Source organism: Prionailurus viverrinus, chromosome A1, assembly GCF_022837055.1.
Source record: "Prionailurus viverrinus isolate Anna chromosome A1, UM_Priviv_1.0, whole genome shotgun sequence".
Classification (NCBI taxonomy): Eukaryota; Metazoa; Chordata; class Mammalia; order Carnivora; family Felidae; genus Prionailurus; species Prionailurus viverrinus.
The window spans coordinates 107510862-107525197 of NC_062561.1; the positions used below are offsets into that span (position 1 = coordinate 107510862).

The window sequence follows — 14336 nt, forward strand, 5'->3', positions numbered from 1 at the left end:
AAAATCCCTCAGTGGACCAGAAAAGCCTTAATAGAGAATTAATAATTTATTTTGTTAATTAAAAATTTTAAATGCAAATGCAAATGCCTCATAAGCAAATGAAAAATACCTTTAACCCCAATAGCAACTAAACAAGAGATTTTTTAAAAATCTACCTTGTTCATAATTTAACTCCTGGTATTTCTCCTCACACGTGTTCTTTTGCTTGTCTTTCCCATCTCATTATTTGTTGTCATAACTCACCTGTTTTCTCATCCTAAAAGTGTTGCATCATACCTCATACTTCCTATCACCCACGACAGCCAAGTCATCATCACATATTATCAGTTTCACTCCAAAATGCCTCTTGGTATTTTTCTCCAATACCTGAATCCAAGCTACCATTACTTTCAGTTGGGCTACTGTGTTAATGTTATATACTGTCTTCCCCATCCAAATTTGCTCCATATCGGTCCATTTCTATACAACGTTGTTCACAAACTTTTATAGCTTTGTATTTTTTCTTAGGAAAAAAACCCTTAAAACATGAACAAGGCCTGTAAGGTCTGGCGATTCCTTACCTCTCCAGCCTCCTCCTATGATCCCCTTCAGCGCATCTGGTGTCCTGCATACTTGCTCCCTGATTCTCACCAAGCTGTGACCTTTAAGGCCTTCCCATGTGTAGCTCTCTCGGTCTGGAATGTTCTTTCTCTGTTTCTCTTTTCCCCTGGTTAACATCCTCAGGAAATGATATCTTTCAGACAGGTTTTCTTCATTCTTCCCACACGAGTTTCAGCGTATTCCAGTTAGATTAGAAGTTCAATAAAGCCAGATAACATATTTATAATTGTTAATTTGGGGAGGTTCCAGAAGTTTTGAGCATTTCCTACTTTATAGCTGATAGCTGATAACTGTTCAGTCATGATGAAATATTATACAAGAAAAAGGTGCTTCCGTGAGGTATTTGAAGCTGGGTACTCTTGGTCACTGTTACAGAAGCCTAAATTGATGCAACATTTGTGAAAATCAATTTAAAAATATTTCTCACAGTCTTTAAATGTTTAACGTATTTGGGTCTGTAATTCCAAATCTGGGATTCTGTCTGAGGCAAATATTCAGATATACACATTGTACGGTACATTTATCTGAGCATTATTTATAATATAAAAAACTTGGAGATGGTCAAATATTCAATCCATGAAGATTAGCTTAAACAATATTTAGGAAGATTTATTGGCTTACCTTATCAAAACATTCTCATAGAACTATGACATAAAAGCCTTCAATTAACCTTCATATAAATGTCTCTTAGAGAATTCAATTATGTGGAAGAGTCTGGAAGTTTCAGTTAAAAAAAATCATTTGAAACAAAATAAGGACATGTTCAACTGTCACAATATTTTTGAACCTCTTTATAGCTCTACGAGACACTGGAAAGCAGTCTATTAATAGTGACTGGAAGATTGAACACTCGGGAGCATTCAACTTAGCGGGCACTACTGTTCATTATGTAAGACGAGGCCTCTGGGAGAAGATCTCCGCCAAAGGTCCTACCACATCACCTCTGCACCTCCTGGTATGAGGGGACGAACTGATGACATTGCATAATCAGATTCCTATGGCAAAGGGCTTTCCCAATGTACCTTGTCTAATCTTTTTTCCAAGGTTGAATTGTCAGGTAGACATTCAAAATTATCTAAGAGGTGGGTTTTTAGGTTTTCATTTTAATGTATTCTAAATCACGATGTCAAAGCCAGAAATTACTGGGGGAAGAACAAGATGTTTTAGGGAATTCACAGACTCAAAGTAGAAGCAAATCATCAGGCAAAAAGGAGCCTATTTTTTCTAAGAGGAATTTTACTAACAGCATCTTAATGAATCGCTAACCAGAGTGGATGTCTGTAAAGACAGTGTTATAGTGTGGCCAATCATAGCATTTCAAGCATCGATGGAATGGGCATTTTCTGAATCTGTATAAAATGCCTTTGATAAAATGATATCCTCCCTGGGAAAAGATTTGGTAAACATGTCTAACAGTGCTTTCAATCACCCTCTTCTGTTCTCTTATAGGTGAATTGATTCCTGTAGAGAATTAGGAAAATTTGAGTGTTTCTTACTACCATGTAGTAAAAGACTCAGTATGAGGCAGGACCGAGTATGAAGTGAAGGGAGCAGAATGCTGGGGCTCTGTGTCCCAGCTGGTGGCCGGTTCACATGCCCCTTTTGACCTTGATCTTTGCAGTCACTGGTAATGGCTCGGTAGCCAAGCACTCACTGCACAGCTGGCACGTTCTCCATCTTAGTGGCAAAGTCTGAAATTCAGACACTTCAACACCTCCTTAAGTCCACACATAAAAACAACTCTAAAACACGATCAACTGACTGTTTATTTGGAGTGTAGTGTGCCACATTACTTAATATCGGCACACAATTCAAGTTTTGAATTTGTCTTCAATTGGAGACATCTGTGTTGCTGGTCTAGGAGCCAGAGGTTCAAATCACATATCAGCCCGTTTGCTTTTTCTGCTTTAATGTTCCTGCAGATCACCTGGGGTTCTTGTTCAAATGCCCATTCTGATTCGTTTCATCTGGGGTGGGACATGAGCTCTGTGTTTCTGACCAGCTCCCAGATGATGTCACTGCTGCTGGTCCAGTGACATTTCAGATAACAGTGTTTCATGGAACTGAAATCATAGACCTTACCAACAGGAAGGAAGGGAGCCAAGTGAGATGCATGGGGACCTTCTGCTCCAGATCTTAATAGTAACGATCATACATACCACTCACTAAGCCCTGAGTCAGACACTGTTCCAAAGGGCTTCGCATTCATTAAAGCATTTAATCCTTACAGTAACCCTGAGTGATATGTATTATTACTGTTCCATTTCACAGATTAAAAAATAAACTTAGTATGAAATAGGTTAAGTAACGGGCACAGCGTCTCACTGTAAGTCATTCAGCTGTGAATAAACCAGGTGTTAATCAGTCTCTCCTGATATAAAGCTTAGATGTAAGTTCTTCACACCAGACAGCATGGGATCATAAGTATGCATATACTTTCAATCATTATGTTCTTCATCTCCTCACAGTTTCTTTGGATCCTGTTATTTAATTTGAATTGGAAACTCCACTCTGTGCCCTATGCCATCTGGAGAAAGAAAAAAAAAGTGACTTAACCAAACACTGTATGACCAATATCTGGCTCTTTCCATGATTGGGTCACTTATAATAACAACATTATCAACAACAAACCAATTTTTAATGCCTGGGTTGCAGAAAATGCCACCGGGTAACCTGCCTTATATGAATGTAACCTACATTTTTTATGGAACAAGACCGGTGCTCTCTATTAAGTCTCTAATTCAAAATCTTAAAACGGTCTGTGAGATCTCAGTGTTGGGCAGAGGAGTTTCCTTGCTGCAGAATCCTTAATCTGCCTGGTAATTACCAAGGTTTTTCCTGGAAGCATGAAGCATAATTAAAGTCAGTGAACTATGTCTAAAAGAAGGCATCTATGTGACCTGGATTTATTCAGTAATCCAAGGGAAACTGCACTTCTAAGATATTTTTCTTTAATGACTATTACAGATTGAAAGCCGGTACTGAATTTTGAAAGGCAATACCTTCTGCTGCCATGCTTCAAAATGTGCCCCTCAACTGTAACGCGGTCACACTTTCCTTCTCGCAGAGATACACTGCCAAACTCAGATGGTTTAAGAGCGAGCTAATGATTTTGTAGCCAATGTCTTTATTTTAAATGGCATTAGATATTCAAGGACAATCTAAAGTTCTATCAATGAAAAGGTAGTTTTTTAAGGAAAAAGAGACATGTTTTCATTAAATTAAAGAAGTTGGCAAATAGCTGTAATTTATGTTCCTTTTATCCCTTTAAAAACTATGTAATAGTCTGGTTATGTCCATAAACAAGATAAGTCAATCTCTATCTCTCTCTCTCTCTTAACTCATTTAGCCCCAAGTCACTTATAACTGGCAACATCAAATGCGATATTTAATGCCAAAATCAACACTGTGATGTACTTAGAATGAGTATCCCAGTACATTATGTGTACGTGAATTTAAAAACTATTATTTTTATTATTGATACAACTGATTTATAATTCCAGTATGTTAGTTCCCAGATCCACATATTAAAATATATCTTAGCATTTCTGTTGATATATTGAGCAGAATATTGAGGGGAAAAAAGCAAAGAAAATTAACCCTGGGCTCATGTAATTTTTTTTCCCATTGAGTGTTAACTGTAAATTACCTGTCATTACAACTCCCTTGATAGAGGTTTAATATCCAACAAAGTTCTTTAATAATTTAACAAAATATAAATTTTAGATAATGATTTATGCATGATATTGCATTGTATAGATTCTCAGATTCAAAGAAGTAATATGTTCCATGCAGTTGACATATTTTGTGTAAATGTACTTCTAAAGGAACATATATTCTCATTCATTCTTTCATTTAAAATGAATATACTTCAGGCATTTTTCTTTCATTTATTTTATTTTATTTTATTTTATTTTTTTAAGTTTCTATTTTTTTAAGTTTATTTATTTACTTACTTAGAGAGATGGAGGGAGAGGCAGAGAGAGAGAGAGGGAGAGACAGAGAATCCCAAGCAGGATCCACACAGTCAGCATAGAACCCGATGTGGGGCTCAATCTCACAAACCATGAGATCATGACCCAAGCTGAGATCAAGAGTCAGAGGCTTAACCTACTCAACCACCCAGGCACCCCTCTTTCATTTAAAATAGACATGATTGCCCAAGATGATGTCCTTCTAATCTTGGCACTGGGCACCAGGGAGGAGCAAAACAGACATGGTCTCTGCTTATGTGCTAGTCCAGTGTGGCCCAGTGTGCAGTTATCCTCATGCACTTTTCTTGGTTTGTTGCACTGTTTACATATGTGTACCTAACTGTACTATTATTAAGTTAATATTTATTAAAGAGTTCATTTTAACATAAATTTCTTTTCAAATGAAATGATCTTTGCTGCAAATGGAAAATCAGTAATCTTGCCAAAATTGGAAGTTAACTTTAAGCAACATGGAAAAATATTGTTGTTCTCTGGTTAATTTAGACGTTCTCTATCCCTTCTGGGGTGAAGTGATTCCCAAAGTCGTCTATCCTCTTCCTCTACCAGTGACACAGGGACTTTCTGTCCATCTTTCTGTTTTATATGAGTGGAAGGTCTACGTTTGACATTAGATTATGGCTTATCTCTTGAAGTTAGGTAGGACAGATAGCCCTGTCCCCTCCACTAACTTCATCTTCTACATGTATCATAATTTGGGAAATTGCCTAGTCCATTCATAGATTTTAAAAAAATGATCTGGTATCTCTGACCTCATTAAGTGGGCCATTTTTCATGTTGTCTTTAGCTCAGAGGTAAATGTGTAGCACCAGTCTTTTCAGAAGTATGACACTTCGATGATTTCAGTAATAATGTCACAATTCTGCATGTAAAAAGAGCATGTAATAAGTGTTTTAAGATATCAGTATCCTTGGTATTAGACTTCACATTGTCTGTGCTCTCCTTTAACCCATCTGCCTTGATCACTCTTATATATTACAGGTGCTGCTATTTCAAGACCAAAATTATGGTCTTCACTATGAATATACTATCCCGTCGGACCCTCTTCCAGAGAATCAGAGCTCAAAAGCACCCGAACCCCTTTTCATGTGGACGCACACAGGCTGGGAAGATTGTGATGCCACGTGTGGAGGAGGTGAAGGTTTTTCCAATATTTATCTTACCAAAACTGTAGTTGTTTTCTGATTACTCACTGAGAATTAAGACAGCTCTGCAAACCCTTCTCTGAAATTCAGAGCTCCATAAAGGAGTGGAACCTGAAAGTTTTTTGTGACACATTTGGCCCCTAAAAGCCGAACTCTTTTGTGGCAAAATTGGACGTGATTTGAAAAAAGGCCATTTACAGTGATTCATTGCATTGCTTTGCGTAAATATTAATGCATTTGCTTGCAGGGTTGCCCTAGACCCCACACAAGCTGTTCCATCATGCTTCATGCTTTTATAGTTACTTTCTGTATTTACTTTTTAATTTTTTAGAATCTTAACAGCTTCAAATTCTGGAGTACCTCTACCCACAAGAATTGTAGACCTGCAATAAATATAAGGGTGCTGTGAAGGAGCAGCCTCAAGCTTGCTTCTTTGCCACCTGCATACTTAGGGTGACTAGACGGAGCACGTGGAGGACATCATTTCATTCCCCCCACTGCTTTCTTCCGATTTTTCAAAAGTATATGTCACTATTTTCTATAAAATATGGATGTATCTCGAAACTTCACTCACAGGTTTTAAATTATTTTTTCATAGTAGAGCTTAAGGAGGCAAAAGCCCAAAATTACCTCGGCCTAAAATGTGAGCCTAGCAAATCTCTTAATCCTACTAATGAGATCCTTGATTCCCAGAGATTCAACAGATTGTCACTCTCAGAGCCAGTTAGGCCAAGGCAAGATCTCAGGTCATGAGCAGCATAGTATTTCCGTTGTGCTTTGTACCTCATAACACATTTTCTATAGTTCTTTAGTAAGAGCTTCTTTTGAAGGCTAAAAGGAAACATTATATTCAATTATACCAAAATATAGAGAAGTGGAATATCAGTTTTGTTTTCTAGGCAAAGAAACTGTTGATATACATAGCCTAAGTGTGCTGCGGCAGGAGCAGGCAAAGGTACAAACCAGACTAGCATGTGGGGGAGAAGGTTTGGGGGAAAAGGAAAAGGAAAATATACAATACGAAGAAGTAATACAGTTTCAAAATGTGAAGAATACTCTCGATGAAAATTAAGCAAGAGAGAAAAATAAATACAGGTTGGGAGTTGGGAGGGGGTAAGTGCAGAAAATAGTCTGACAAGGCCTCAGTGAGGAGACCACACTGATTTAAAAATCTGTAGTGACTATGGATGGGCACAAGAGGGTGTCTGGTGGGGTGTCCCGTGGGAATGGGTTCCAGGCAAAGGTTCTGAGGTGGGAGTAGAGCTGGAATGCTCCAGGAATAGCAAGAATGCTAGCATGGTTCTCCTTTACTGAGTGATGTTATGTGCCATTAGAGGATTTGAATAGAGAAGTGGCTTATTCTGGTTTATGTTTTAAAAAGGTTTTTCTATGTCTGAGTTGAGACTAGATGGAATAAAAGAAAAGAGGAGAAGTAGATCAACCAGAAAGTTATTGCAATAATCTAAGAAAGAGATGATAATAGTTTGGCCACAGTGGTAGCAGTAGACATAGGAGGAAGTGGTCAGGTTCTGTATATTTTTTAAAGTAGAATCAATAGAATCTGTTGAAAGGCTAGATGTGGACTGTGAGAGAAAGAAAGATGTCAAGGATGACTGTGATGGCTTTGACCAAGCAACTGGAAGGACAAAGTCACCATCAACTTACCTAGGAAAGCCTGTGCAATAGCAGGATTAAGAAAGAGTTTGATTTCCAACAAAAGTGTGAGATCCCTATGGGACATCTAAGTGTGACATCAAGTAAGATATGTAAGTTGGGTGGCCGGGAGAGAAGATCAGACTAGAGATAGAAAATATATGGTAGGTATTCTAAAATGCTGAGGCTCAAGTCACCTAAGGAGTGAGTGAAGAGAGAGAGACGCTACTAAAGGATTGAGTCTTGGGGCCCTCTACTCTTTAGACTTCAGAGAGAGAAGGAAGCGGCAAAGCAGGTTAAAATGAGTAACCACCATCATAGGAGAAGAAGCAGGCAGAAGAGAGTGCTTTCATGTAAAGTAAGTGAGAAAGTGTTATAAGAGGGATAGAATGATCAACTCTATCAAAAACTAACAGGTCAAAAATACTGTAGACTGAAAGTTGACTATTATATTCAAATATATTTATTATATTTTCAGATGTATTTATTTAAATATATTTATTATTATATTTTCAAATATATTTATTTGATTTAAATATATTTATTATATTTGAAACGTAGAGTCCAATGATGATCCTGACAAAAATAATTTTAATGAAGTAGTTGAGTCAAAAGATTAAATAGAGTGGATTAAATAGAGTGGAGAAAAGACTCAAAGTAAGTCAGGAAATCTTGCTGAAAGAAGAAAACAGAAATGTGGCAATAGCTGGAGGGGACTATGAGTCAAAGAGTTTGTTGTTGTTTTTAATAAGGGAGCCTATATATGATTGTTTGCCAATGTGCATTTTCTAGAATAGGACAAAAAACTAGTGATGCAAAGGAGAGAGCAAAAAAAAAAATTGCTGTTGTGATATCCTTGAGTAGGCAAGATTGGATAGAGGGAGTAGTTGACTACCTAGAAATATGGACAGCACATCCCTCATAACAGGAGAAAGGACAGTATCTGAGCAGCAACAGGTGTCACGAACTTATCCTTAAAGAGCATCTTGCTGAGCATGAAGGTGGAACAGAAGATATTAGAATTTTGAAGAGTGATGTGAAATGGTCACTTAAGACAATGAGAGAATGAATGAATTGGGTCCGTGTATTTTGATTTTTCAATAGCTTTCATGGTTCACTTGAAGTTAATGGTCATGAATTTAGTTTGACTCCAGTCATCATAATAATATGTTGCCCTCCAGCTGTGTACAGCATTTAGATACACTTGTGAGTAAGTTTGGAAATTGCCAGGTGAGTATAGTAAAATGAGAGAACATGGTCCCAAGGTTGAATGCAAGGAGTTGAAAATGGTTGACCGTGGAATTTAGTTGTATAAGGAACAAGGTAAAGGTATGAGAGGATTGAAAGACAGTAGAAAGGTGGTAGGACTGACAGACGCCACAGCTCAGTGGGGCTAAAGAACTTTTAGACTTGGGGTACTCAAGGAGAAGGACTGGAAGTACAGGAGATGGTGACAGAAAATAGAGGTTAGGTTATGGAGGGGTTATCGTTTTGGTAATAACAAAATGAGGAAAATTGGTGGCTTGAGTAAAGTGAAAGGCAAGATCTCTGGGTAGGGATCCATTCAAATGAATACTGTAAACACAAAAATAGTGCCAAGGGCAGTGTTAGCAAATATCACGATCACCTAGAAGATAAAATCTTAGAGAGAGGGAGTGACCTAGGAGTTGATGCAGCAGCAAGGAAAATGTGTCACAGAGTCTGATCCAAAGGTGTAGGTTTAAAAAGAAGAAAGGGAAGATGGTCTGGTCATAGCAGTGAAGAGCTTGGACAGCCATGCCACCTCTCCATCCAAAGGTGTGGGACCTAAGTAAGAAAATGGCCACCCCGCTGGAAGTACAACAAACAGTACCCTCAGGAGAGAGGGGGAAAAGGTGGCAAGAACATGTAGAGGTACAGAGGATAGGGAAGAGGATTCCTGCCAGAGAGCTCAGAGCCTTTGAGTTCCCAGCCAACTGCTAGTACACCTGGCCCTCTCAGGTAGCCAGAGCAAAGGCAACATGGGGGACAAGAGAAGGAGAAGACACAGGACATACTTTGCTCCTGAGGATATAGAGTAATTACAGGGAAAGGATGTCAAATTTCTCTAGCAATTATAAAAAATGCTATCAGTCATCCTTGCCACAGTGAAGTTTTCATTGACCATGTTTCTCCAGGGACCCCATTATCGCCAAGTGACTTGGGATCCTCTGCCCCCCGTCTTCTCTTGCTAGTGGTCCCATAAACACGCAAAGTCCTGTTCCTCTGTTCCACCCATTCTTTAGTGATGCCAGGGCCCATTACAATTAGGGGGTTCTGCTTTATATCGTCTATCCAAATAAAAACCAGAAGCAAAATTAGAAACAAATACATTTGAAATGAAAATCTGTACAATTAGAATTTTCTCTTTAATACAACTCAGATAAAAGGAAGACCCGCCCCCATCCAATGGTGAGCTGCAGGGCAGTAGAGTGATGACAGGGTTGATAGTTCTTGTTAGACCCCTGAAAGGCATTCATTAAAATCTGTTTGTATTTGAAACTCTAAACAGAAAAATGTTTGCCCAGTAAATTTCGTTTTCCTCATTTTTTTTTTCTTTCTTCTGCAATTGCAGTCAAAAAGGAGCTACATTAGAAGTAAACATACAGAATTTGTCAATCCTCATTTTGAATAAACAAATTTATGGGGGAGGGGTGGTTAAATTTTTTTTTCCCAAAATCACATTCATTACAATCTAGATTGGGTTTTGCCAATTGCCAAACCTTAAGGAATAGAGATTTGCTACGTCTAGATATTCTTAAACATAACTTCTTAATTATCAATATGAGAAAATTTAAATGTGTAGCGATTAAGGGACTTCCCAAGGCCACATGCCCTGTGGGAGTAGAGTTCAAGTTAGAATCCAGGACTCCTAAACTCAAATCTTCTCTCTTCCTCACATCATATTTTCTTCAAGAGCAGCTCAAAAGGCTTAATGTCATTTCTTTTCACAAAATAGGTCAGGTCCCTTAGAGATCATATAAGTTTTGTTTTGATTCAAAGAGATGTTTTACTGAATCTGTTCAATGAGAAATTAGATATGTTTCTGTTTTTATTTTGTAAAATAAGTCCTAATTATACCCAGTCTTTATATGATTTGCGCTCGCACAGACCTTCTCTCTCAGATCTGTTCCACTGTGTTCATTCAACAGTTTTCAATTATCTCTATGTTAATAGGGTACATATTACTTTCAATGCCAAGATATTTCTGGGCTTTTGGTATTATTTTCCTTTTCAGTTCATAAATAAAGTGGATGGACAGGATTTCAGGAATCGTATCTTTTCGAACTTCGTATTGTCCATTTTATAGCCAGAAAGAGCTCTGTAATCTTTCAGCATATTCATGAATTAAAGGAGAGTCAGTTCAAAGCACAGAACATTGGAAACAGATTCATGCAAAATTTATCTTCAACAGCAAAGGCGAATAATAGCACTATTTTACTTCACAGGACTATATTAAGCAAGAGCAAATAAAATATCACAGAGCTGTATAAAATTTCAATGTTTGACATGTTATTTTTTGGATTCTGTTGTAAGGCGTTAGATTGCCAGCAATAAGGGGGAAAAATAAATTTTTAAAAGGTCCCTACTATCAGGTAGCTAAATTTTTATTGTAATGATCTTTCATGTCAGCGTCTCAAAACTGTTTTAGACTGAAAACCCAAATTAAAGTTAATTCACCGTGCAATATAGTTTTATTAATACTAGTTATTACAAGATATAAAAAGCCTTTAGAAGGAATATTTTTAAATATCAAATGGATGTTGATGATCTCAAGAAAAAATTTCCAACACAGTAACATGTATGCTTTTTGACATCATCTTTTCAAATTCTTTATTTTTTTTAATGTTTATTCATTTTTTGAGAGAGAGATGGAGACCTAGTGTGAGTGGGGGAGGGGCAGAGAGAAAGAGAGAGAGAGAGAGAGAGAGAGAGAGAGAGAGAGAGAGACAGGATCTGAAACAGGCTCCAGGCTCTGACTTGTCAGCACAGAGCCTGACATGGGGCTCAAACCCGCTAACTGAGATCATGACCTGGGCCAAAGTCGTAAGCCCAACTGACTGAGCCACCCAGGCGCCCCTCGTCTTTTCCCATTCTAATGATAATTCTAGAAAATTTTGAAAAGGTGTATCATTTTATATTTTTGCATTGGCCACTAAAATGGGGTCCTTTTATTTTCAAACAGCTTAAAATGTATTTGGGAAATAAATGTTTACTTTGCGTTGGTGTTCTAAAACATCTAAAAACTCTTTGAAGGACTGTTTTAAATTTATTTTGGCACCTCAGATGTAAGGTTTACTGGATCAAGTTCTTTTTGACATAAAAGACCTGTTTTAAGTGCTCTTGGAGTTCAGAGGCATTAGAGGTGTATCATTTCTTAATATCTGAGGGGGTATGTGGAATTAGCATTCCAAATATTGGATACAATAACTGCATTACTCTAGAGTTTATTTTGAGCTAGTGGATGAATTAATGATATAAAACCTAGAATAAGGACTCCAGAATTCCATAATCCCTTTTGAAATAAATAAATAGTTAAACATGCTTTTAGGAAGTCTAAAGAGATACAATTTGAAGGGAACAAAGTAGGTCAAATACCACATTCTTCACATAGTCCAAGCCCTACCAGCTGACAACTCTCATTGTTGGCCTTGTATCATGAGATCCTTCAGACACAGCTTTCCTTGTGCGTGAACAGATTCTGAGGAGGATCCAAGCCTCCGGGTCCAAGTTGAGGAGACGTCTCCGAATAGAATACCCATACCTTTGCACTGGTACAGTTTGTTTCCATCTTTCCATCTTAAAGGCACATTGCATGCACCACAGTAAATGTTATTAGTTGAAGAAAATGCACCAAAATATATTTTTTGTTCTCTGCATTATTTTACTTGAATATTATTTAACACAGTTTTGTATTCCAGTTTCTTTAATAAGAACATTTTATATTAATGTAAACTCTTTATCAACTTGAATTTTGATACCTACGTTATAATTCATTGACTGAAATTGCCATGGGTAACTGTCCCCCACAGTCATGTGGTTTGCCAATGACTTTTCACCATTTTCGGAAGTAGTCTTGAGATGAACCTCTTAGCACAGAAAGTACTTTGGTCTTGACTTACATGCTTATATAGCACTCATTGATTCCTTTACCAATACTGAATGTGGAGTCAGTATTGCTAAGTGGTCCATTGATGAGTGCTTTCTTCTTTTAGAGAATTCACTGTTCATTTAGTAGGGGCCAGATAATAGTAAAATCACTACACAAAGTGATATGGGAAGATGTAAAAAGCTTTCCAGGGCCATGCCTACGTGCAAAGGCACTCAGGTTTGTGAGAATGTTTATTTCTGGGGTGTAAAATATGAGGATCAAGGAGTGGGAAGTAATTTGACCATTTTCTACTTTTTATAGAAAGAAGCTAGTGCATGAAAGTCCTTGAGTGTTATGCTAGGACTCAAGTTAAATTTATCTTGGAAGTTATGGGATCCCATTAAACTACTTATGTGCATGGAAATGATAAGTTCAGTTTGGATTATATATTGGGTGTTGAAAACAATACAAAATAAAAATATTTTCATTAAAAAAAAGATGAAATAGTCATTTTAATATTAAGCCCAAGCCCTGAGGGAAACTTTTTACAGAAATGTCAAAAAATGACTAAGAATCAAATGGAATGCACAATTTTGGAAGTTGACCAAGTTAGCAATTGTATGCCTAAAGAAACCCCTGCATTTTACATATTTCTAAGGAGCGCTCAGAGAAGAGCCCTTCATCCTTATGAAAATATACTTACTTTTGGGTTACTTGCTTGCTGGCCATTGTGAGTTCAATAGAAAATAAATAGATAATTTGAGAGAAAATGATAAAGACCAATGACTATATATAATCTCTGTCTTGTAGAGGTCCACAGTTTTATTTAAAAGTTTGGAACAGGGGCGCCTGGGTGGCTTGGTCGGCTAAGTGTCCGACTTCGGTTTAGGTCATGATCTCACTGCTCATGAGTTCGAGGCCCGCGTTGGGCTCTGTGCTGACAGCTCAGAGCCTAGAGCCTGTTTCGGATTCTGTGTCTCCCTCTCTCTCTGATCCTCCCGCGTTCATTCTCTGTCTCTCTCTGTCTCAAAAATAAATAAATGTTAAAAAAAAAGTTTGGAACATCTAATAAGATAGAATTTCATCTACATATACTGAAGCACTGAATACATTCCCAAGAACGTGTTTCCACATTTATGGTGCCAGTTCTAGAAATGTGATCTATGTGGATAGAATATAGTTTTATTAAAAATATCCATTTCATGGGGTTAAATATAGAGCATAGAAAGAAGATCAGCTTGTATCTGAGACTGGAAAAGAAGGCACATGCATCTAGTCTTTGTTAAGTGTCTTCAGAGAACAGAGTCAGTAAATAAAAATTACCCTTCATTTTCAGATTTTGCCCGAATTTGGCAATGAGACCAATTGCTTAATGGTCATATTCTTGTATTCATAATTGTATTCAAAGCATCACAACTGATTTCCCCAAAACCGATTTAACGGGAATGACCTAGAGGTGAAGTTAATTGCCGTAAAGCAAGTAATACACTGTCAACAGTTTGCAGCTACTCATGGCTCAGGCGGAAAGCCAGTTACTTCATCACTTTGGGTCCGTCCCTAGGTTCCACAGTACGGGATGCATTGTAAATACTGCTATTAGATTCTAGAATGGAAATTTCCTGTGTTGGCTGGAACATAAAAATATATAAAAGAAAAAAGTCAAACAATAACATTTCCATATGGCTTGAAGATCTAGTTGTATTTTCATAGGCATAGTGTGCCTGTAGCTGAGCAATAGATTTCTTCCCCCTGATTCTATTGTTTTTGTTCAATGAAATTTTTTAAAAGTAGGGCCAAGTCTATCCTCTCTGCCAAAAAACGTATGATGTGAGCTTC

The 14336-nt window shown here is 37.5% G+C and overlaps 1 protein-coding gene across 1 annotated transcript in view; it reads left to right on the forward strand.

Moving 5' to 3' along the window:
* Positions 1 to 14336, forward strand: part of ADAMTS19 (ADAM metallopeptidase with thrombospondin type 1 motif 19) — a 245646-nt gene that overhangs the window by 194192 nt on the left and 37118 nt on the right. Inside the window, exons 17-18 of the mRNA XM_047868192.1 lie at positions 1398 to 1555; positions 5574 to 5727. Of these exons, the coding sequence (XP_047724148.1) occupies positions 1398 to 1555; positions 5574 to 5727 (312 nt within the window). The remainder of the gene's footprint in view (positions 1 to 1397; positions 1556 to 5573; positions 5728 to 14336) is intronic.